Here is a 22,076-nt window from a genome sequence, read left to right on the forward strand (position 1 = left end):
ATACTACTACTATGTACATGCATTACCTCAGACAGTGTAGTATGTACATGTATTACCTCAGACAGTGTAGTATGTACATGCATCACCTCAGACAGTCTAGTATGTAGATGTATTACCTCAGACAGTATATGTACATGTATTACCTCAGACAGTCTAGTATGTAGATGTATTACCTCAGACAGTATATGTACATGCATTACCTCAGACAGTGTAGTATGTACATGTATTACCTCACAGTGTAGTATGTACATGCATTACCTCACAGTGTAGTATGTACATGCATTACCTCACAGTGTAGTATGTACATGCATTACCTCACAGTGTAGTATGTACATGCATTACCTCACAGTGTAGTATGTACATGTATTACCTCAGACAGTGTAGTATGTACATGTATTACAGATCGTATAGTATGTACATGCATTACCTCAGACAGTGAAAGCAACTGTTGAGACGCGTTGTTTCCGAGGTCTGGGCCAGTCCAGGCCTGTCTGACTTTCTCTCTCTCCTGGGCCAAAACCTCGTGGACAGACTTCAGAGACACATGCACTTGAGGAGAGGGATAGGAAGAGGAGAGGGGGAGGGAGAGGAAGGATAAGAGGGAGAGTAGAGGAGAGAAAAAAGTAGGGGAGAGGAGAGAGAGAGAGAGTAGTGTTAATTAACTCTGATTTGTACCATGTGTTAACCATTATGTTGATGAAAGATTCCTGTACATTAGGGTTGGACAATGGGGGCAGGGGTCATTGTATTATGGGCTATTCCTATAAAAAGGTAGTACATATTATGCTGGGTAAATAATGGCCTACATTGCCCTTTAACTCATTGACCGCCACGCTCTTTTCCCATCTTTACTCAATTGCTCGCCTGAAACTCTGATTACTTCCAAATCAAAAAGGTATATACCATACATATGTGTCTTCACAAAATCGTTTTAACTCAAAACTGCGATCATTACCAAAAGCATGTTTTAGGTCCGGTAAAATAGACATAGAATAGACCTTAATAGAAGGTAGGCGATACTGCCATCTGGCAGGATTCGATCATCATTGAAATTTTAACGTAGGCAGATGTGCCAGGGAGACCCAGGGAGCTCCGGCCGAGTGTGTAGAACGGGGATCAAAGGAAAAATATCAAAGGATCAAAACCCAACAAAAGTCGGGTTTGGCGCTCAACCGTTGGCGACGAAACCCTACTTTTCTCGGGTTTGGCAAGAGTTAAGGGCTAGGGTCATCTTTTGTGGGCTAGGGTCATCTTTAAGGGCTAGGGTCATCTTTTAACCCATTGAAACCGGAAACACATTTGTGTTTATATATGCAGGCTATATAATGCATTATTAGCAGGCGTTTTAGCTCTAAATGGGTTAAGGGCTAGGGTCACCCTCTGTGGTCTCACCTCTCTGGGACACTGAGCAGATGTCTTGATGGATCTTCTTGGCCTCTGGGGAGCTGACCTGAGGGTTGGACAGCTGGCTGTACACATAGTCTGGGATGGACTGGACCGACGCCCCCACGTGGCTAGATGTGGAAGTACTCAGGTGGCTGGAGGTGAACTAGAGGGAGGGGGAGGAGAGTTAGCATCAATAACGGTGTCCAGAGTCCAGACCACTCCTCCACTCTAGCATCAATAACGGTATCCACACAATTGTGGTGGAAAGTAGCCGAGGCTGAATAACTTAGTCCGAAGAGACCTGGTTAATACAGTTTATTAACTGGGTCAAAGTATCAATACAAATAGTCAGAGTTAGGCTGGATGACTCAACGTTAGGGGTGTAAAGGTACACGTATCCGTGCCGAACCGTTTCAGTGTGTACCGTACCGAACGGCTGTGTACCAAACGAATACAACGGTATGTTAACCACTAATGACCGCCCACCTGGGGTTGTTTTTTTCGAATATAATAAAAAAAAAATGAATTTCTCGATTAAAAGTCGATTATTAATTTCAATATAGAATATTCATCGACAGCCCTACAAGTACAATTAGTTACTGCACACTACATCACCCCTGAGTGGAACATGGGAAAGCCAAACTTTCCCCCACTGTATCGAAAACCTGTACCGAACCGCAACTTCAAAACCGAGGTACGTACCGAACCGTGGTTTTTGTGTACCGTTACACCCCTACTCAACGTAGTGTTTAGCTAGGACACCCAGAATGAGAGGCCCCCCACCGAATCTGGGATTTTTTTATTTTTTTTTTAATCTTTTTCCCCCTCCTTTTTCCTCCGATTTTCTCCCATCCCAATGTTAGTCGTCATGCCAATTCCCAATCCCCTTCCTGGTCGCTGCGCACTTACCCCCCACAGTCGGTCTGGGAGAGTGGAGGCTACCACGTGCTTCCTCCGACACACGTCCAGCCAATTAACCGCTTCTTTTCACCTGGCAGCGCGGATTCTCACTGAGAGGGCGTAGCGTGTGGAAGGATCACACTATCCCACTTAGATCCTATCCGCGCTTAGCAGGCGCCCCGACCGAACTGTAGGAGTCGCTGTTTACAATGACCCGGACCCACCCCGCCAGCTTCTCCCACCCTCTAATACTGCCAATTGTATTAGTGTGAACGGCCAGCCAAGCTGGTGACAACCCCGGAGCTGTGAGCTGGATTCGAACAGGCGAATCCAGCCGCTCCGGGGTTGGTGACGAACGCAATCTCCGTTATGCCACCTGACCGCCCATCTGGGAACATCTTTATACAAAACTGGAAAGGGTGGGGGTCAATGGAATATGACATCTGGGAAGGTGAGACAGGAAGGAATGGGGGGAAGGAATGGGGCTAGGGATGTGGATAGGAAGGAAAAGAGAGAGAGAGAGAGAGAGAGAGAGAGAGAGAGCATAGGCGGCGGAAGATAAACAAAGTAATTCAGAAGCTGACATCAGCAGCACCAGCGACCGCACCCCTGCAGCCACAGCGAGCTCTGCTCTGGCTGCCCCTGGACATAACACCGGATCACCTGAGGCTATTGTATGTTGCTTTATCTTGGCAAACAAGGGCTTGCTTTACGTGGGCATGATGAGTAAAAAGTTCATCAAATCGTGGAAACTGTTTAGAGCTATGTACATTGTTTTCAAAGCATTACCAAATTAGGCTCTGTCATTGACCGTCCGCTCTGCAACTTGTAAATGGTCTTTCTCAGGAATGAGGGCATCTGAAACAACAATGCGCCAGGAGAGACCGTCAACTCCGAGTCTGCTTCACATTGAAAGTGATCTCACAGACAAACTTAAAGCAGAAGAGATCATTGATGCCTACCATGCCAAGACGAAACGTTGCATATTGCTGCATTAAGGTAAGACAATGGTTAATCATATTGGATGCCTTAATCTGAACACTTAATTTGCACTATATATTAAATGAGTGGGGCTCGCTGTAGTAGCCTTGTGGATGTGTATTGTATGAATTCAGAACCATGGACAGCACAGACTGCAGGTGCGCACAGCACACGCAACCAAAAAGGAAAAAAAGTTTGAAAAAAATTTATTATTCGCACGACTCCCAACTATAGACTCGCCTAATGTTCGGCTCACCAGCCGCCTATGAGGGGAAGGAATGGAGGGATGATGGTAGGAAGGAAAGATGGGTGAGAGATCAAAGAGAGAGGGGGGAAGGGAGTTTTATCTACCACAACACTCCTCCACCCTAGCATCAGTAACGGTGTCCAGACCACTCATCCACCCTAGCATCAGTAACCGTATCCACACCACTCCTCCACCCTTGCATCAATAACTGTATCCACACCCCTCCTCCACCCTAGCATCAGTAAATGTATCCACACCACTACTCCACCCTTGCATCAATAACTGTATCCAGACCACTCATCCACCCTAGCATCAGTAAATGTATCCAGACCACTCATCCACCCTAGTGTAGACACCCGAAAATGTATGACTATTATTCAAGGTGTCTAACGCTAATCTTTTGCATTCCCCGTGTTCACGAGGACGTTGTGTAACCGGCTGACCGCTCTTGATCATCCCTACCCCGACATGGACACTTAACTTGCTGCTCTCTTTAGGGCGGCTACGTGGTGTAGTGGGCAAGGCGATCGCCACGAAATGCTGGAGACGCTGGGCTCGTCAGTTCGAACCCAGCGCTCCACATTTGCTTTCAGTTTAGCTGGTCGTCCGTACTAATACACATTGGCCGTATTAGGGGGTGGGAAACTGATGGGTGGGGATCGGGCGTTGTGGACAGCGACTCCTACAGGTCGGTTGGTGCGCCTGCGCAGTAGAATCAGGAAGTGTCGGGGCAGCGTGAGCCTCCCACGCGTTACTCCTCGCCACTGAGAGATCGAGCTGCGCAGGTGAAAAGATGCGACTGATGTTACCTCAAGTACCGGAGGGGACTTGTGCTATGTATGACTTAGTCCACATTGCAGCCGGCTTGTGGGAGGCAAGAAACAGCGTCCGTGACAGGGGAGGGTTGAATTGGATGATACGAAATTGGGATGGGAGAAAAATATAGAAAATGGGAGAAAAAGTGGATCCAAAAAAAAAACTTGCTGCTCTCTTTGATTCTCCCTATCCTAACATTGACGGTTCATAGTGGGACAGGATACAGGTGCCGCCAGGGGCGCTGGTGGTCACGCTGGGCAGGGAGGCACAGGTGAAGAAGTACGGGCTCAGAGCACGGTGCCAAGGGAGGGGCTTCCTCTTCATCGTTTTCCACAGAGGGAGGAAGACGTACTGGACTTGATCTCCGGAGATTCAGCACGCGAGAGATAAACTCAGTTACACAACAGGTTATTCTAGAAGTATGCAAAAGTTTAGCGTTTGGTTAATGCGGAAGAGACATTGTGAATGCACCCGCGGACGAGCGCATGCCGAAGACCAGGTGGTAGATATTGTCCACCTTGCGTTAGCTGTGTATAGGCATCATAGCAGGGGGGGGGTTCACCACGACCCACAGCTTAGCTTTGTTTAGGCTAGCACCACAGTTTAGCCCGCGTGTCGGCCCACCTCTTCAGCCCAGCAGAGGACGTCACTACACTGCAAGCTCCTCCAGCCCCTCCAAGCCGTTGTCCCAGCAGTTCACCTGCCCAGCGTCTACCCCACCCCGCTGCCTGTATCGTGGGTGGCCATCTTACCCCCCGGACGGTTGGTGGTGAGAGCAGGCCCGCCATTTTGGATAAGTACAGCGGCGCTTCGAGTGCTGAAACGTTATTGGTAGATAATTCACTGTGTGGCGCAGTCTCTCTAAGGGCGAAGATAAACGGTGCTTTGAACGAACGCTGGCAGCAGTGTCTAGGGGCGCCCCAACCATTTATTGTTTTGGGGGAAAAGCCGGCTTTAGGTAGGACTTTTATTTCCTAATGTGGGCCCACTGTTAATTTCTTTTGAGTGTAATAATAATGTGTGGTTCTTTATAAAATTCCCATTGAACTCCTTTACCTTGTGCTCACCTACCACGAAGCGGAACAGTAGATAAGCCTTAAAGGGAAGAGGTGCTTACTGTGTCTGTAGTACAGAGTGAGAGCACTAGGTGCCCAGTGTGGGAATAGCTTCCCTCCATGTGTATTGTAGAGCGAGAGCACTAGGTGCCCAGTATGGGAATAACTTTCCTAATTGAGTAATTCCTTTGTATCTTGAATCAGACTTCCAGTAAAGGAGACGTAAATGGGAGCACTGTGTGCGTGTCTTTAATGTGCATCTTGTCTAACCCTTTTCTCTCCGGGTAATGCTCATTATTGTTTAACCCTTTCCCCACCCCCTGCCTATAGTTTATTGTGAAAGGTCTCTACTCATCATTAAGGAAGAGTACTGCTTTGGGGAGCGAATATATCATCCATCTTACGGCCATCAGGTGTGGGAGGGCTCAGGAATTATTGGGGGAAGTGTGGGGAGCTACTGCTGATCGCCCTGGAGGGCAAGAAGGACCAGAGTACCATCCCTAAGTCAGTGAATCCTAGGCCTCATCCACTCCTGCTGCTCGACCTCCACTTCAACATTCCTGGCCTACAGTCGGGGATCCAGCTGGACTCAGCTCTGCTGCATTCTCGCTTCCAGGTGGCCGTGTACAACCACTCCCATAAAGCAGGGATAATCCACCCTGCTACATTTGGCGTCACGAACAGGATCAACATCCTAACTCACTTCCTTGATTGATTGAGAGAGAGAGACCTGGCGGCAAAGAAAGAGGCGCTCCCAGAGACAATGCGAGACTTGACCGCACAAGTGGAGGCCCTGAGGGGTCGGTTCCACGACCAAGCAGGCATCCTGGACCGTCAGGCGGAGTACCTGGAGCAGGCCCGGATCGACCAGCGAGAAACCCTTGCTTTAGCCAAGGCCGTGCTCGAGAGACGCGCTCGTGAACCCCAAGCGACCCCCCTGACGGTGTACGTCCAACGGGAGCGAAAATGTAGCGAGTTCGGGGGGGAAAAAGAGAGGGGAGAGCTGTCAATAGAGGACTGGATCCGGGCAATGAAGGTGCACTTCCGAGCGGGCAAGGTGCCGGCCGAAAACCAGGCGGAGGTATTACAACTCCACCTGAAAGGCGAGGCTAAAAAAAACTTGCTGTTCATGATGGAAGAGCTCGCCCCAGAAGCCATGTTCAAGGTACTAGAGACTTATGGGGACAAAGCCCCTGTCAGCGTCCGCCTGGGGGAGTTCTACGATCGCAGGCAGACAGCCGGCGAGACCGTACGACAATTTGCGTATGACTTGCAAGAAATGCTTCGGCGTCTACAGCGGCGGGCGCCCACGCGGGTCCCAGACACTGGCACCCTGCTCCAGGAACAATTCGTTCTAGGCCTAAGAGACGACGCACTGCGACGGGAGATGACAATATCAAAGAGAGAAAGGGGCGCAGACATTCCTCGAATTAATGTTGGCCGCGGTTGACTGGGCCGAAGAGGAGAGGTCCACCGCTAAGAGCCCCGCCCGGCGCATGATACACGCAGCCGCCGCAGAAGGACACGAAACCCCTGTCAACTTTTCTGCACTACAGGAGTCCATCCGCCAGCTGGTCGCGGGCCAGGAGCTGCTCCTCCGGGCCCTGCAGTCCGAGCGAGACGGGCCCCAAAGAGACTTCTCTGGACGCCGCCCCCGAGGAGACGTGCCCGATACCCCGCGTAGACTACCCCGCCGGAGCGAGGATGGAAGACTGATATGTTACGCCTGTCAGCAGCCAGGACATATCAGTAGGGAATGCCCACTCTAGGCCGGCGGGCCGCGCCAAGCACCTTCCCCCGCACCCTCGGGATCGCAGGGGCGCCTATCTAGAAAACGAGGGGCAATCGACGCCGTTGCGGTAGGAGCGTCGACTCGATAGCCACGGACCCAGAGACCCAAGATGTGTACGGGGGCTGTTACACCGTAGACATACAGATAGACTGCGTCAAGACCTGCTGCCTCTTGGACAACGGATCCGAGGTTACCACCATGACCGAAACCCATTTCAACCGGCAATTCAAGACGAAGAGACTGTCCTCCGCCACCTGGGTCACCCTCATGGCCGCCAACGGTTTGGAAATCCCTGTGGTGGGGTGCCTCTACGCTGAAGTGGAGTGTCTAGGCATGAAGTTCCCTGGAAAATGTGTGTTCGTAGTGAAAGACGACCCCCACTGCAGCGCCGCGGTAAACGCCGTCTCGGGCCTCCTGGGGATGAACATACTTAGTGGGGTGTATGACCTCTTCGCCGGAATGGAGGTTTGAGACTACCGTCGACTAAACAATGTGACCCACGGAGATGCGTACCCTCTACCCCGCATAGAGGAGTCCCTAGATGCCCTCGGGCAGGCCAAAATATTCTCATCCCTCGACCTCACGGCTGGCTACTTTCAGGTGGCGGTGAAAGAGGAGGATCAAGAAAAGACGGCAGTCACAACGCCCTTCGGCCTCTACCAGTGGACCCGTATGCCCTTCGGGCTGTGCAATGTGCCGGCGACGTTCCAGCGGTTGATGACCGCGGTGTTGGGGGACCTGGCCTTCGATGTCCTGTTGGTCTACCTGGATGACGTGTTGGTGTTCGCACAGGACTTCGAGAGCCACTGCCAGAAGATGGACCTGGTGTTCGGACGCCTCCGCGAACACAGCCTCAAACTCAAGCTCCGTAAGTGTTTCCTCCTCAAGGCGGAAGTAAAATTCCTGGGACACATTGTATCTGCGGCAGGGGTCCAAGTCGACACCGACAAAGTAAAGGCCCTAGAGGACTGGCCGGCGCCAAGCTCTGCGAAAGAAGTGTGACAAGTGACCGGATTCATGTCGTACTACCGGCGATTCGTGCCCCACTTCGCCCAAGTGGCGCAACCTCTGCATGCCCTCATGGGAAAGGAAAAGAAAGGGTTCGTTAGAGGACGGACAGAGGCCTTCCAATGGATTCCAAAGTGTCAGGGGCCTTCGACCACCTGCGAGGGTGCCTAATGACGCCACCGGTGTTGGCATATCCGGACCTCCAACTCCCCTTCGTAGTGACCACGGACGGAAGCTACTTGGGGCTGGGAGCCGTGCTGAGTCAGAAGCAAGAGGGCATAGAGCGCGTCATCGCCTTCGCGAGCAGGAGCCTACGAGGGTCCGAAAGAAACGACCAGAACTACAGCGCGATCAAGCTGCAGCTCCTCGCCCTGAAGTGGGCGATCACCGAGAAGTTCCGAGACCTCCTGCTCTACTCCCAATTCACTGTGGTCACCGACCACAACCCCCTGCGGTACCTGGATACGGGCAATTTGGGGGCGGTGGAGCAGCGCTGGGTCGCCCAGCTGGCCGAATACGACTTTGTGGTGCATTACAAGCCAACCCGACTCAAACCAAAATGCAGACGCCTTGTCATGCATCCCGATGAGGCAAGAACCCGAAGTAGCGGACACCGAAAAAGACTTTCTAGCGATCAATGTGGAAGGCGTTCGTACTCGGCTGGGCCCCAAGGAACGGACTGAGCCGCCGGAAGTCCCAGCAATCGACCGGAGACAACCGGGCCCCCACTAAAGCCCTGTTGCAGGATGTGGACCCAGGTCTCTAAGTTATACGGGCAATGGGAGCGGTTCAGTCTACACAAGCAAGTACTGTTTCGATGAGTCAGCGACCCCCGAGACAGGGAAGAGGCCCTGCAACTGGTGGTGCCGACGGCCCTGCGGCGACATATATATGAGACCCAGCACGACTACGGGGGACACTTCGGTAGGCGGGGGACTATAGACCTGATCGAAGTTACTTCTGGATAGGAATAGCAGCGGAGGTGAATGGCTGGGTACAACAGTGCAAGTGGTGTGCACTGGCCCGGGACGTATTCCGTAAGTCCCAGGCCCCGATGACCTGCACCAACGTGACTGCGCCCATGGAAGTCCTAGCCATGGACTTTACCATGTTGGAGATGTCGACGGGCGGCTACGAGAACGTCCTGGTGTTGACCGATATGTTTACCCGATTCACTATCGCCATCCCGACCAAAGATCAGACCGCCAAGACAATCGCCGCCGCGCTCATCCGGCATTGGTTTGTGTACTACGGCTGCCCTGCCCGGCTCCATGCCGACCAAGGTCGAAATTTCGAATCTAGCGTCATCAAAGAACTCTGTAGACTCTATGGGATCTTTAAGAGCTGTACTACGCCCTACCGCCCGGAGGGGAAGGGCCAATGTGAAAGGTTCAACCGGACCATGCATGATATGCTGCGTAGCTTGCCCGCGGACAAGAAGAGAGACTGGAAAGAACACCTGCCAGAGCTGGTATTTACGTACAACTGCCACGTGCACTCTTCCACGGGGTACGCCCCCTTCTACTTGCTCTTCGGGAGGGACGCAAGGATGCCCAGGGACGTACTGGGTGACAAAGATGCCGTGGACGGCGATGCGGAGAACTTGGACGAATGGGTCCAGGGGCACCACGAGCGATTGAAGGCTGCCGCGGAGGCCGCGGGAGCCACAGCGGAGCATACGTCTCAGACGCAAAAGGATATATGACCGCAAGTCCAGATGCACGCTCGTGAGGGCCGGAGACCGGGTCCTGTTGCGAAACCACCGACCCAGGGGTCGTAATAAAATACAGGACAAATGGGAACCTATGCCCTATCTGGTGGTGGCACAGAGCCACGAAGGGACGCCTGTGTTCACGGTACGGCCTGAAGAAGGGGGCCCGGAGAGGACTGTCCATCGGGACCAGCTCAAGCCCTGTACCTTTCCAACGTCCGATCGGGAAGGGCGTGTGCGGGTCCCCCGGAGGGCTCCTACGCGCTCGCAGAGCTCGTCTGAGACAGACGTGGAAGCCGCCGTCTATCGTCCTCGGGAACCACGTCCCAGGGCGTGTAACCCACCCAGGTCCCCTCGGGTCATCGCTGAGGTCGTGCCCGACACAGGAGGAGAGGTGGAGTCGGACCCATCAGGAGAGGACGGCGAGGACGGGGGCGAGGAGGGCGACCAACCTGTGGCTCCGGAAGGCGAGGCCGCGGCCGACGACCTGTCGGCAGGAACAGACGAGTCTGACACGGAGTCAGAAATGGGAGGAGTAGGACCAATCCGGCCAGAGGAGCACCAGAGGTCGGCTACCCGCCCGGTATCGCCAAGACTATGTGCTAAAAAGTGTATTTGTTGAACAGTGTTTGCAATTCCTGAATGTTTGTGTGAAACTGTTGGTCTAAGGACCGTATACATGTGTGTGTTCCACTTGTGTAACTTAGAGGAATTTGCAAGTTGAAAGTAGGGGGAAATGTAGACACCCGAAAATGTATGACTATTATTAAAGGTGTCTAACGCTAATCTTTTGCATTCCCTGTGTTCACGAGTACGTTGTATAACCGGCTGACCGCTCTTGATCATCCCTACCCCGACATTGACACTTAACTTGCTGCTCTCTTTGATTCTCCCTATCCTAACATAGTGGGACAGGATACCGGTGCCGCCAGGGGCGCTGGTGGTCACGCTGGGCAGGGAGGCACAGGTGAAGAAGTACGGGCTCAGAGCGCGGTGCCAAGGGAGGAGCTTCCTCTTCATCGTTTTCCACAGAGGGAGGAAGACGTACTGGACTGGAGCTCCGGAGATTCAGCACGCGAGAGATAAACTCAGTTACACAACGGGTTATTCTAGAAGTATGCGATAGCTTAGCGTTTGGTTAATGCGGAAGAGACATTGTGAATGCACCCGCGGACGAGCGCATGCCGAAGACCAGGTGGTAGATATTGTCCACCTTGCGTTAGCTGTGTATAGGCGTCATAGCAGGGGGGTTCACCACGACCCACAGCTTAGCTTTGTTTAGGCTAGCACCACAGTTTAGCCCGCGTGTCGGCCCACCTCTTCAGCCCAGCAGAGGACGTCACTACACTGCAAGCTCCTCCAGCTCCTCCAAGCCGTTGTCCCAGCAGCTCACCTGCCCAGCGTCTACCCCGCCCCGCTGCCTGTATCGCGGGATCGCCCGGCGGCCATCTTACCACCCGGACGGTTGGTGGTGAGAGCAGGCCCGCCATTTTGGATAAGTACAGCGGCGCTTCGAGTGCTGAAACGTTATCGGTAGACAATTCACTGTGTGGCGCAGGCTCTCTAAGGGCGAAGATAAACGGTGCTTTGAACGAACGCTGGCAGCAGTGTCTAGGGGTGCCCTAACCATTTATTGTTTTTATTTGCTAATGTGGGCCCACTGTTAATTTCTTTTGAGTGTAATAATAATGTGTGGTTCTTTATAAAATTCCCATTGAACTCCTTTACTCTTTACCTTGTGCTCACCTACCACAAAGCGGAACAGTAGATAAGCCTTAAAGGGAAGAGGTGCTTACTGTGTCTGTAGTACAGAGTGAGAGCACTAGGTGCCCAGTGTGGGAATAGCTACCCTCCATGTGTATTGTAGAGCGAGAGCACTAGGTGCCCAGTGTGGGAATAACTTTCCTAATTGAGTAATTCCTTTGTATCTTGAATCAGACTTCCAGTAAAGGAGACGTAAATGGGAGCACTGTGTGTGCGTCTTTAATGTGCATCTTGTCTAACCCTTTTCTCTCCGGGTAATGCTCATTATTGTTTAACCCTTTCCCCACCCCTGCCTATAGTTTATTGTGAAAGGTCTCTACTCATCATTAAGGAAGAGTACTGCTTTGGGGAGTGAATATATCATCCATCTTACGGCCATCAGGTGTGGGAGGGCTCAGGAAGTATTGGGGGAAGTGTGGGCGTGTGGGGAGCTACTGCTGATCGCCCTGGAGGGCAAGAAGGACCAGAGTACCATCCCTAGGTCAGTGAATCCTAGGCCTCATCCACTCCTGCTGCTCGACCTCCACTTCAACATTGCTGGCCTACAGTCGGGGATCCAGCTGGACTCAGCTCTGCTGCATTCTCGCTTCCAGGTGGCCGTGTACAACCACTCCCATAAAGCAGGGATAATCCACCCTGCTACACTAGCATCAGTAAATGTATCCAGACCACTCCTCCACCCTAGCATCAGTAAATGTATCCAGACCACTCATCCACCCTAGCATCAGTAAATGTATCCAGACCACTCCTCCACCCTAGCATCAGTAAATGTATCCACACAACTCATCCACCCTAGCATCAGTAAATGTATCCAGACCACTCCTCCACCCTAGCATCAGTAAATGTATCCACACAACTCATCCACCCTAGCATCAGTAAATGTATCCACAGTACACCACTCCTCCACCCTAGCATCAGTAAATGTATCCACACCAGGCCATGTGAGCGGAGCCATGGGAGCGGAGCGGGCGGTTTTGACGTGAGCGAGGAGTGGGTTTTAAAATGGGTCGGCGCGACGTCTGGAGCGAGAGTTCTCCTCCGCTCCAATCCACTCCAGGCCGCTCAGTGGTTTAACACTGATGTAATATACATGTAGTACAATGCCAAAGCAACAGATGGCGATGTACAAACATGAAGGCCATTTTCAACCAATGAGAAGGGTGAACCTGTGATATCCTGTTCAGGCTTTGTCACTCACATCCTGTTAGAAAAGATTTTGACGCCATTGTTGTTGTCGTTAGCTTACATGCTAACGTTAATGGCAGCGACCATAGCAGTGTGGCTAGGCTAGCTATCATCGCTTAATAGAGCTAGTGAATGGATAAACAATGTTATTTAACATTGCAGAATGGGTACAATTACAATGCGGCTCAATACAAACAATTGTTAAGGGGCCCAGGGGGTGTAGACTGTTGTAGTTTGAGCTAATTTACACCATGCTTAAAAAAAAAAAAAAAAAAAAAATGCCGAGCGATGTGGCGCTGGGAGCGCTCGATTCAAGGTGAGCGGTGAGCGACTTGGGGGCGGGGTCAACATGAGCGATTAGCGGAGCGGACCAAGCTTTAAAGAGCGAAGAGCGGATTTCTCGCCTGCGCCGATCCGCTCACGTGGCCTGATCCACACCACTCATCCACCCTAGCATCAATAACAGTATCCACACCACTCATCCACCCTAGCATCAATAACAGTATCCACACCACTCATACACCCTAGCATCAATAACAGTATCCACACCACTCATCCACCCTAGCATCAATAACAGCATCCACACCACTCATCCACCCTAGCATCAATAACAGTATCCACACCACTCATCCACCCTAGCATCAATAACAGCATCCACACCACTCATCCACCCTAGCATCAATAACAGTATCCACACCACTCATCCACCCTAGCATCAATAACAGCATCCATACCACTCATCCACCCTAGTAGGCTTGGGCGGTATCCTTTTTTTCACACCGTCAAACCTTTATGACATAATACCCCGGTGCACGGTATTTGACGGTATGACTTTCATTTATCAGCGCGGGGGGGGCAAGCCGTGTTACCAAGTAAACAAATCATCGTCTAGAAATTGCCTCCCGTTGCTCCCGTTGTTTGGCTACTTCTATGTGCAGTGAAAACTACTTGAATGCTTTATAACCTAGTCATTGATTTAGTTCAGGGTAATCTAAGATTAGCCGCAGAGCTAACGCTAGTTAACGTGAGCTAACGCTAGTTATTCAAGCTCAGTAGCTCACAGAGAGAGATAAACAGCTGACAGCGGATAGTACAGGACGGTACAAATACAATAAAAAGGCGGGTGGGGGCTGTTGTGTAAACCTTGTACTCTTTAGTTCACATATAATAAGAGACGGATTATTTGCTTGCTCCACCAGTTGCTCCACAACAACACACACCAACTCTCGTCACAACGCTTTACAGTATTTTCACAGCACTGTCGCAACATTACCGTAAAACGTGAACACCGTTGTGACCCACTCGCTCCACTAGAGCGGTCTCGCCCTCTGCTGGCGCGTGTGTGCACTACACTCAAAACTCCTTTCACTGTTATAGAAACTGAAGCGCATCTGTAATTTTGACGGTGACGGACGGTATTGATTTTCAATACAGTCGGGATTTCTAAATACCCTGGTATACCGTCATACCGTCCAAGCCTACACCCTAGCATCAATAACAGTATCCATACCATTCCTCCCATAGCCTCCACCCTGGACAGGGTTCTGGAGTGGCCAAACACTTTCCCAAACTTTCTTGGGGGTTTCTCCAAGGTGATGTTCTGAAACAACAAAACACAGTGAAGGTTTCAACACTACAGTAGTCTAATAGTGAAGGTTACAACAGAACACTACAGTAGTTTAAGACAGTGAAGGTTACAACACTACAGTAGTCCAATAGTGAAGGTTACAACAGAACACTACAGTAGTTTAAGACAGTGAAGGTTACAAGTACAGTAGTCTAAGACAGTGAAAGTTACAACACAGCACTTTGTAGAGCACTTTGGTCAACTTTGTTGTTTTTAAATGACTCAGTTCAGTGAGGGTGAATATTGTGAGAGGAGAATTGGAAGAATGCGCCAATATGAGAATTTTGAGACATAGATCATATTAATATAAGTTCACATAGCTAGGAAACAATGCTAAACACTCAAAAAGGCCATTTATAAGATAGTTCCCCTTTAAGACATGTTTGTATATGGGTTGGGACACTGCTGCTGACTGGGTGTCTTATCAAACACAGGTAAAACAAAAAATACTATGGAGAATGGTCAGTGCTGTAAATTTTAAACCTTTTAAAATCTTAGACAAACGAAACACTTTGCTTTTATGAAATATTGTAAGCTGTCATTTGAGGCTTTATAAAAGCAGCAAGTTGTATTCAACACAGGAGTTAATGAGGAATCTCCATGTGCTTGTTGTAGTTAACAAAGAGAGGCGGGGTTAATGAGGCGCATGACGTCCGTTGCATTGGAGGCGCAAGATTTTGCAGGTAAAACATTCATTTGAATTTTCCCGTTTGAATCCAGTGCCCATCGAACGAAGCTTCTTCGAACGAAGTATTTAAGACAGTATTTAAGATAGTGAAGGTTACAACAGAACACTACAGTAGTTTAAGACAGTGAAGGTTACGGCGGCCGGGTAGCGCAGTGGACTAAGCGTCCGTCTACCACCGCAGAGACACTGGTATCGAATCCAGCTGTCAGCGGTGCCTCCGGCTTGGCCGGTCGTCATACCGACACAATTGGCAGAGTCAGCGGGAGGGAAGCCGGTGGGTGGTAATCTGGTCGTTGTAAACAGCGACTCCTACAGGTCGGTCAGGGCGCCTGCACAGCGAGGAAGGGATCTGGGTGAGGTAGTGTGCCCCTCCCACGCGTTACACTCACCCAATGAGAGTCCTCGCTGCCAGGTGAAAAGAGGTTGCTGGCTGTCTCCTATGTATCGGAGGAAGCATGCGATAGACTTCAGGGCTCCCTAGACCGGCAAGTAGGGGGCAAATGCGCGCAATGACCAGGAAGGGGAGGGGGGAATTGGCATAACGACTAAATTGGGATGGGGGGGGGGGAAATACAAGAAAAATTGGAGAAAAAGTGGATAAAGAAAAAAAGACAGTGAAGATTACAATTAATACTACAGCAAACCTATCTACACAACACAGCCAGACTGTGTCCTGCATATCTACACAATACAGCCAGACTGTGTCCTGCATATCTACACAACACAGCCAGACTGTGTCCTGCATATCTACACAATACAGCCAGACTGTGTCCTGCATATCTACACAATACAGCCAGACTGTGTCCTGCATATCTACACAACACAGCCAGGGCTGTAGGCCCACTATGCATCCGTGATTCAGGTACGCCGTTTCCCAGGAAAGGAAACGGTCTGGTTGGAGGAGAACCCTCACCTGCATGCTGATTCGCCGCTCCAGGTCACCATCTGCGATTGGCATGCCTCCCTCCAGCCAATGGAGTCTGTGTATAAGCTGGGCCAATTCTGTTAACTCTATCTGGCAGCGAGCCAGCTCTGGTGAGGAGAGGGGGTCAGAGGACGTTTATTTGCAACGTCCAAAATCACATTACATGTCTCATCTCAGGTGCGCGTCTCATCTATTCAGTATGGTGTACGGTCTCATCTATTCAGTATGGTGCGTGTCTCATCTATTCAGTATGGTGTACGGTCTCATCTATTCAGTATGGTGCGTGTCTCATCTATTCAGTATGGTGTACGGTCTCATCTATTCAGTATGGTGTGCGTCTCATCTATTCAGTATGGTGTACGGTCTCATCTATTCAGTATGGTGTACGGTCTCATCTATTTAGTATGGTGTACGGTCTCATCTATTCAGTATGGTGTGCGTCTCATCTATTCAGTATGGTGTTGTGTGTGTCTCATCTATTCAGTATGGTGCGTGTCTCATCTATTCAGTATGGTGTTGTGTGTGTCTCATCTATTCAGTATGGTGTTGTGTGTGTCTCATCTATTCAGTATGGTGCGCGTCTCATCTATTCAGTATGGTGTTGTGTGTGTCTCATCTATTCAGTATGGTGTTGTGTGTGTCTCATCTATTCAGTATGGTGCGTGTGTCTCATCTATTCAGTATGGTGTACAGTCTCATCTATTCAGTATGGTGTACAGTCTCATCTATTCAGTATGGTGCGTGTCTCATCTATTCAGTATGGTGTACGGTCTCATCTATTCAGTATGGTGCGTGTCTCATCTATTCAGTATGGTGTACGGTCTCATCTATTTAGTATGGTGTACGGTCTCATCTATTCAGTATGGTGTACGGTCTCATCTATTTAGTATGGTGTACGGTCTCATCTATTCAGTATGGTGTACGGTCTCATCTATTTAGTATGGTGTACGGTCTCATCTATTCAGTATGGTGTACGGTCTCATCTATTTAGTATGGTGTACGGTCTCATCTATTCAGTATGGTGTGCGTCTCATCTATTCAGTATGGTGTTGTGTGTGTCTCATCTATTCAGTATGGTGTTGTGTGTGTCTCATCTATTCAGTATGGTGTTGTGTGTGTCTCATCTATTCAGTATGGTGTTGTGCGTGTGTCTCATCTATTCAGTATGGTGTGTGTCTCATCTATTCAGTATGGTGTGTGTGTCTCATCTATTCAGTATGGTGTTGTGCGTGTGTCTCATCTATTCAGTATGGTGTGTGTCTCATCTATTCAGTATGGTGTGTGTGTCTCATCTATTCAGTATGGTGTGTGTCTCATCTATTCAGTATGGTGTGTGTCTCATCTATTCAGTATGGTGTACGGTCTCATCTATTCAGTATGGTGTGTGTGTCTCATCTATTCAGTATGGTGTGTGTGTCTCATCTATTCAGTATGGTGCGTGTGTCTCATCTATTCAGTATGGTGCGTGTGTCTCATCTATTCAGTATGGTGTACGGTCTCACCTCGCGACGCGGCATCCGTGTCGTGAGTCTGCTGTAGCCAAGCAGACACTTTGTTGTTGATTCCGGGATGGCCAGCAGTGGCTGGAGCGTCCATCTCCACCTGGCCGACTGGTGGTGGACAGGCATAGAAGGCCTGCCGGAGTGGCGATCAAAACAAGTAGGTTGGTTTTTAGTAGGGATGCTGGATATTGGCTTTTTTTTACCGATACCGATATTGTCCAACTCTTAATTTCCGATACCGATATCAACCGATACAGATATATGCAGGGTTTCCCCCCCCCCCAAAAAACGGAATAATTTCAGGTAATTAACATTACATATCTCTTGTTGTGGAATTAACACAACATTATGCATACTTTTGACAATAATTTGTTCTTACTTGCTTTCCTGGGTAAATAAAGGTTATAGAAATGTAAAAAAAAAAAAAGGAAAAAAAAAAAAACGATACCGATACTTTCCGATATATCACATGTTAATGCCAATAATATCGGTAGGCCGATAATATCGGACATCCCTAGTTTTTAGTTTTTTCTCTTCAAACACTTTCACACAACATTTAATGTACACCTGAGTGATCCAACATCTGGGATCTTACTGACCATGCCTGGCGATGCCTGGCCCCTCTGGGATAGACTGCTCATGGCTGGCAGGGGCCCCTGGCCCATGGCGAGGGCATGGAGAACCCCGTGGTGAGCCTTTATGGCTTCGTTCTTCTTATACACACGGTGGGCACACAGCTTGGTCAGCCAGATGTAGAACAGTTCATGGGTCTTGGCCTAACGAGAGGAGAGAGAGGGTGTGTTCAGTGTTCGTCTTTACGTGGGAAATCTGCTTTAGACCAGACGGTTCTCAAAAGAGATTGTAGATGGCGATAAAGCGGAATGGACTCCACTCTGAGGACAGGCTGGATTTCAGGGACAGAATGGTTACTTACCGTTGCATGTTCTCCAGTAGTGAGTGTGTGTGTGTGTGTGTGTGTGTGTGTGTGTGTCAGTACCTTGATGTGGTAGAGGTTGTCTCCAGCATCTAGGTCAATGCGTTTAGCAGTCTTGTTGGTGGACATGACAGCCAGACTGACGTCTAGAGCACCGCGGACCTTCCCTCGCTGGGTCTGCTGGATAATCATCACAATCTGAATGTCACAACCGTCCCCACTAACCACAATATAAATGTCACAACCATCCCCAATAACTATAAAATGTCACAACCATCCCTGCTAATCACAATATAAATGTCACAACCATCCCCAATAACCACAATATAAATGTCACAACCATCCCTGCTAACGACAATATAAATGTCACAACCATCCCTGCTAACGACAATATAAATGTCACAACCATCCCCGCTAACCACAATCTGAGTTTTCTGAGGCAGATACCGATATCAGATTATTTTCCACCATGTCGGCAGGTCACGATATACAGTAGCTAGTTGTACGAATTCTGTGTCCAAATGTAGGTGGGTCATTCCCAGATTCAGGGTACATTTCGATAGTCCTCACCTCTCACAACCTATAGTCCCTGCCTAATCCATAATTCTGTTTCATTGCATATCAGCCAGCCAATACCATTTGTCTGCCAATATACTGGTGCATTCTTGAAAGTAGATCCTTAACTTACATCTTGCGGTGTCTTGGAGTACTTGAGGATTCCTTTCTCCAGCAGGAAGTATCTCTGAAAGGATCAATTACAGCAGAGCATTAGTCAGAAATATCAATCATATTTGAGCACAGAAGTCCCGTACCGTCCCCCCTCCATGGTTCCAAGTTGTGTTTTTACCATTAATTTCCTGCATAGAGATTTTGTAAAGGCTGGTTCCAAATGCTTAACCACACTCACGGCTGGTTCCAAACACTTAACCACACAGTGTTCATGCGTATCAATGTGTTAGCCGATTGTCCCCGTTTCATCTTGTTTTTTTTATCTCGACTTCAGTCACTCAACGTCACTGTAAATGAGGGCAACCTCAGTGAACTTGGGAGTTTAAATAAAGTTTGAATGAAGGAATTAAAAGCTAGCTAGCTCACCGCTTTTCACCTAGAATGTGAATATCTTTAATGGCATACCTCCACCTGCCCTTCTAACTGACCAGACCAGCGCCCGACTCTGCCCATTACTACACAGATGTCCGAATAACCGTAAGCAATCTGAACAGGGTCTTGAAACACTGGTTCTTCATGATAATATTTAGACCTAAATATGTCACCCGTCACAAAAAGCTAAGGAATCCTTGCAGTAGACCCATTTAATAGCCATTATATACCTTACCTTAACTATCAGTATGATAGTATTTATATCTTATATCTTGTACAAGTACTACATACTAACAGACTGGTATGTCTATTAGTATATCCTAGTGTTTACTAGGTGCCAGCCTTTAACACTATCAGTGCCACTGGTTAACATGGTAAAACATGGTTGAATGCCATCATCCACTTCAATGTTAGCGTTAAAAACGCCTAATCTAGGTTTTAAATTATGTGTCTAATCTGCCCGTCGCTTATCAATGACTTGTTTGCAGTCAACATTGTCGAAACGGATTGTTTTTTTATCGGTTCATTTTCGTTTTATAGCATTTTGAAAAGCCCTCGTTTAAGGAAAATAGAAAGATTCCGTGATAAAAGGCATTTACTGGAATATTCTAGAATACACAAAAACATTGTAATTTTTCGGCCTATTTATGAATCGTTTTCAAATAAACGCTAGATTATCGATAGTATATACATGTGTACTTATGCACGCTATAGACGCGGGCTGAAATATCGATTCTCTTATTTCCTCATCAGCGATCACAGCCACACACAGCATAGGGCAAACGCTTATATCTCCGTGAAAACAGGTCTGATTATCCTAAGACTGGTAAAATAGATTCCTTACCCGAGATCAGATGTTATCCAAAAAGATTATTCCAATTCCTGATCGCCATTCCAAATATCGATCACGCTTATTGATTGATTATTGGCTGCTGTAGATATATATTCCACGTTGTTTTCCGTCTCGCGATCAGATCCCTCTTGATCAGACAGCTCGCCAGCACAATAGAGCCAGTTGGCTCCACCTCTACAGATCGACTGACCTGCAGTTACACAGGGATAGACGATAGGGGGCGCTTTTTTCCCATCTGAGCTCCTGGAGGGTCTGCTGTACCAACGGGAGACTCGGTTGATGAAATATGAATTCAGATCGCTATTAAAAAATAAAAACGACAAATCGCGTCATCGGCACTCAACGGGGGGGCATGATAAGACGACAATACACGTCGCTGGCACTCAAAGTGTTAACGCATTGGACGCCGACAACGTTTATATACGTGTTTGTCCGATATTTCTATTCATTACCGGCCCACTGACCAGGCCTTAACATTGGGAATCGCATTGTGAATGCCTAGGTGCAATACCGGCCACATCACGCTAGACGGCGGTATCGAGCACCCTTTCTACCCTTGTATCTTTCTATGTGGGACGGCCCCAGGTCTCAGGTTACATTTTTTCCTTGTCGGGCAAGACGAACGGTTCTGCCGGTTACATTGAAGCGCGTCAGATATCTCCGATCCATATGTTGTGGTGGATTATGCCGTCGAGCAAATGGACATTGGATATATACCGGATGGCGATAAAACAATTGGAATATTCTTTTTGGATTACTCCTGGCCACAGGTAAGGGCAATTTGACGTACATTTTAGCTTGATCCTGTAATGCTTTCATACTGATCGGGCTGATAACCGTTTTTAGTAGGGCTGTCAGTTAATTAGATTAATTAATTACACAGCAAATTATCACTTTATGAAAATTAGCTCAAAATGTATTACACATTTTTTTTTTATTATTATTATAATTTTTTTTTATCTCATTCATTCCATAAGAATGTAGAATACACATTACAGACGTTTTTTTTTTTTTTTTAATATGGTCCATTTGCATGTTCTTGGTATCTGATTCTAGGGACATCTATGGATCTCAGGGAATGTATTCCCAGTGTCAGAAATACTGTGTCTGTTACTAGGCTTGAGTAAATTGTAATGAACCAAATGAGAATATCAATAAAAAGAATTTTATCTTTGGCTGAATAACACCATGCTCAAATTGACCAGACCTGAAAAATCGACGTATACCGCCATAACTAAGCATTTCATGAATTACCCTAGACCTCTAAAACCACTTATATTCACCATGGTATAACACGGGAACGTATGGATGGGACAATTCTCTTTTTTGCATCTTGACCGGAAGAAACTCAATGTCAAATAGTATAGTATTGCATCCATGGCTATAATATAGAATATAGATTTAGCTCTACAAACAAGGTGACTAACTCCCATCATTTACAGCTTGGCAGTAGCTACCACAGGATAAGGATAATAGCTGGCAGCCAATGAGTTAAGCAGGTACTTCCCGTTTACCTGGTGCCAGCCTCTCAGCAGGTACTTCCTGTTTACCTGGTGCCAGCCTTTAAGCAGGTACTTCCTGTTTACCTGGTGCCAGCCTCT

At 48.6% G+C, this 22,076-nt stretch overlaps 1 protein-coding gene across 9 annotated transcripts in view; it reads right to left on the reverse strand.

The window, feature by feature from the left end:
- LOC311240000 (oxysterol-binding protein-related protein 7-like) overlaps nucleotides 1–22,076 on the reverse strand; it is a 90,242-nt gene that overhangs the window by 35,571 nt on the left and 32,595 nt on the right. For 6 of the 9 annotated variants that reach the window (XM_084328486.1, XM_084328491.1, XM_084328484.1 and 3 more), the window contains 9 exons: nucleotides 19,210–19,263; nucleotides 18,585–18,701; nucleotides 18,187–18,363; nucleotides 17,588–17,720; nucleotides 16,074–16,192; nucleotides 14,356–14,445; nucleotides 3,076–3,144; nucleotides 1,393–1,549; nucleotides 428–549 (listed from right to left, as the gene is read on the reverse strand). In XM_084328486.1, the coding sequence (XP_084184612.1) occupies nucleotides 428–549; nucleotides 1,393–1,549; nucleotides 3,076–3,144; nucleotides 14,356–14,445; nucleotides 16,074–16,192; nucleotides 17,588–17,720; nucleotides 18,187–18,363; nucleotides 18,585–18,701; nucleotides 19,210–19,263 (1,038 nt within the window). The remainder of the gene's footprint in view (nucleotides 1–427; nucleotides 550–1,392; nucleotides 1,550–3,075; nucleotides 3,145–14,355; nucleotides 14,446–16,073; nucleotides 16,193–17,587; nucleotides 17,721–18,186; nucleotides 18,364–18,584; nucleotides 18,702–19,209; nucleotides 19,264–22,076) is intronic. The other 3 variants (XM_084328488.1, XM_084328492.1, XM_084328490.1) reach the window with 3 other exon arrangements.

This window comes from Notolepis coatsorum (assembly GCF_963971535.1).
Source record: "Notolepis coatsorum genome assembly, chromosome: 14".
Classification (NCBI taxonomy): Eukaryota; Metazoa; Chordata; class Actinopteri; order Aulopiformes; family Paralepididae; genus Notolepis; species Notolepis coatsorum.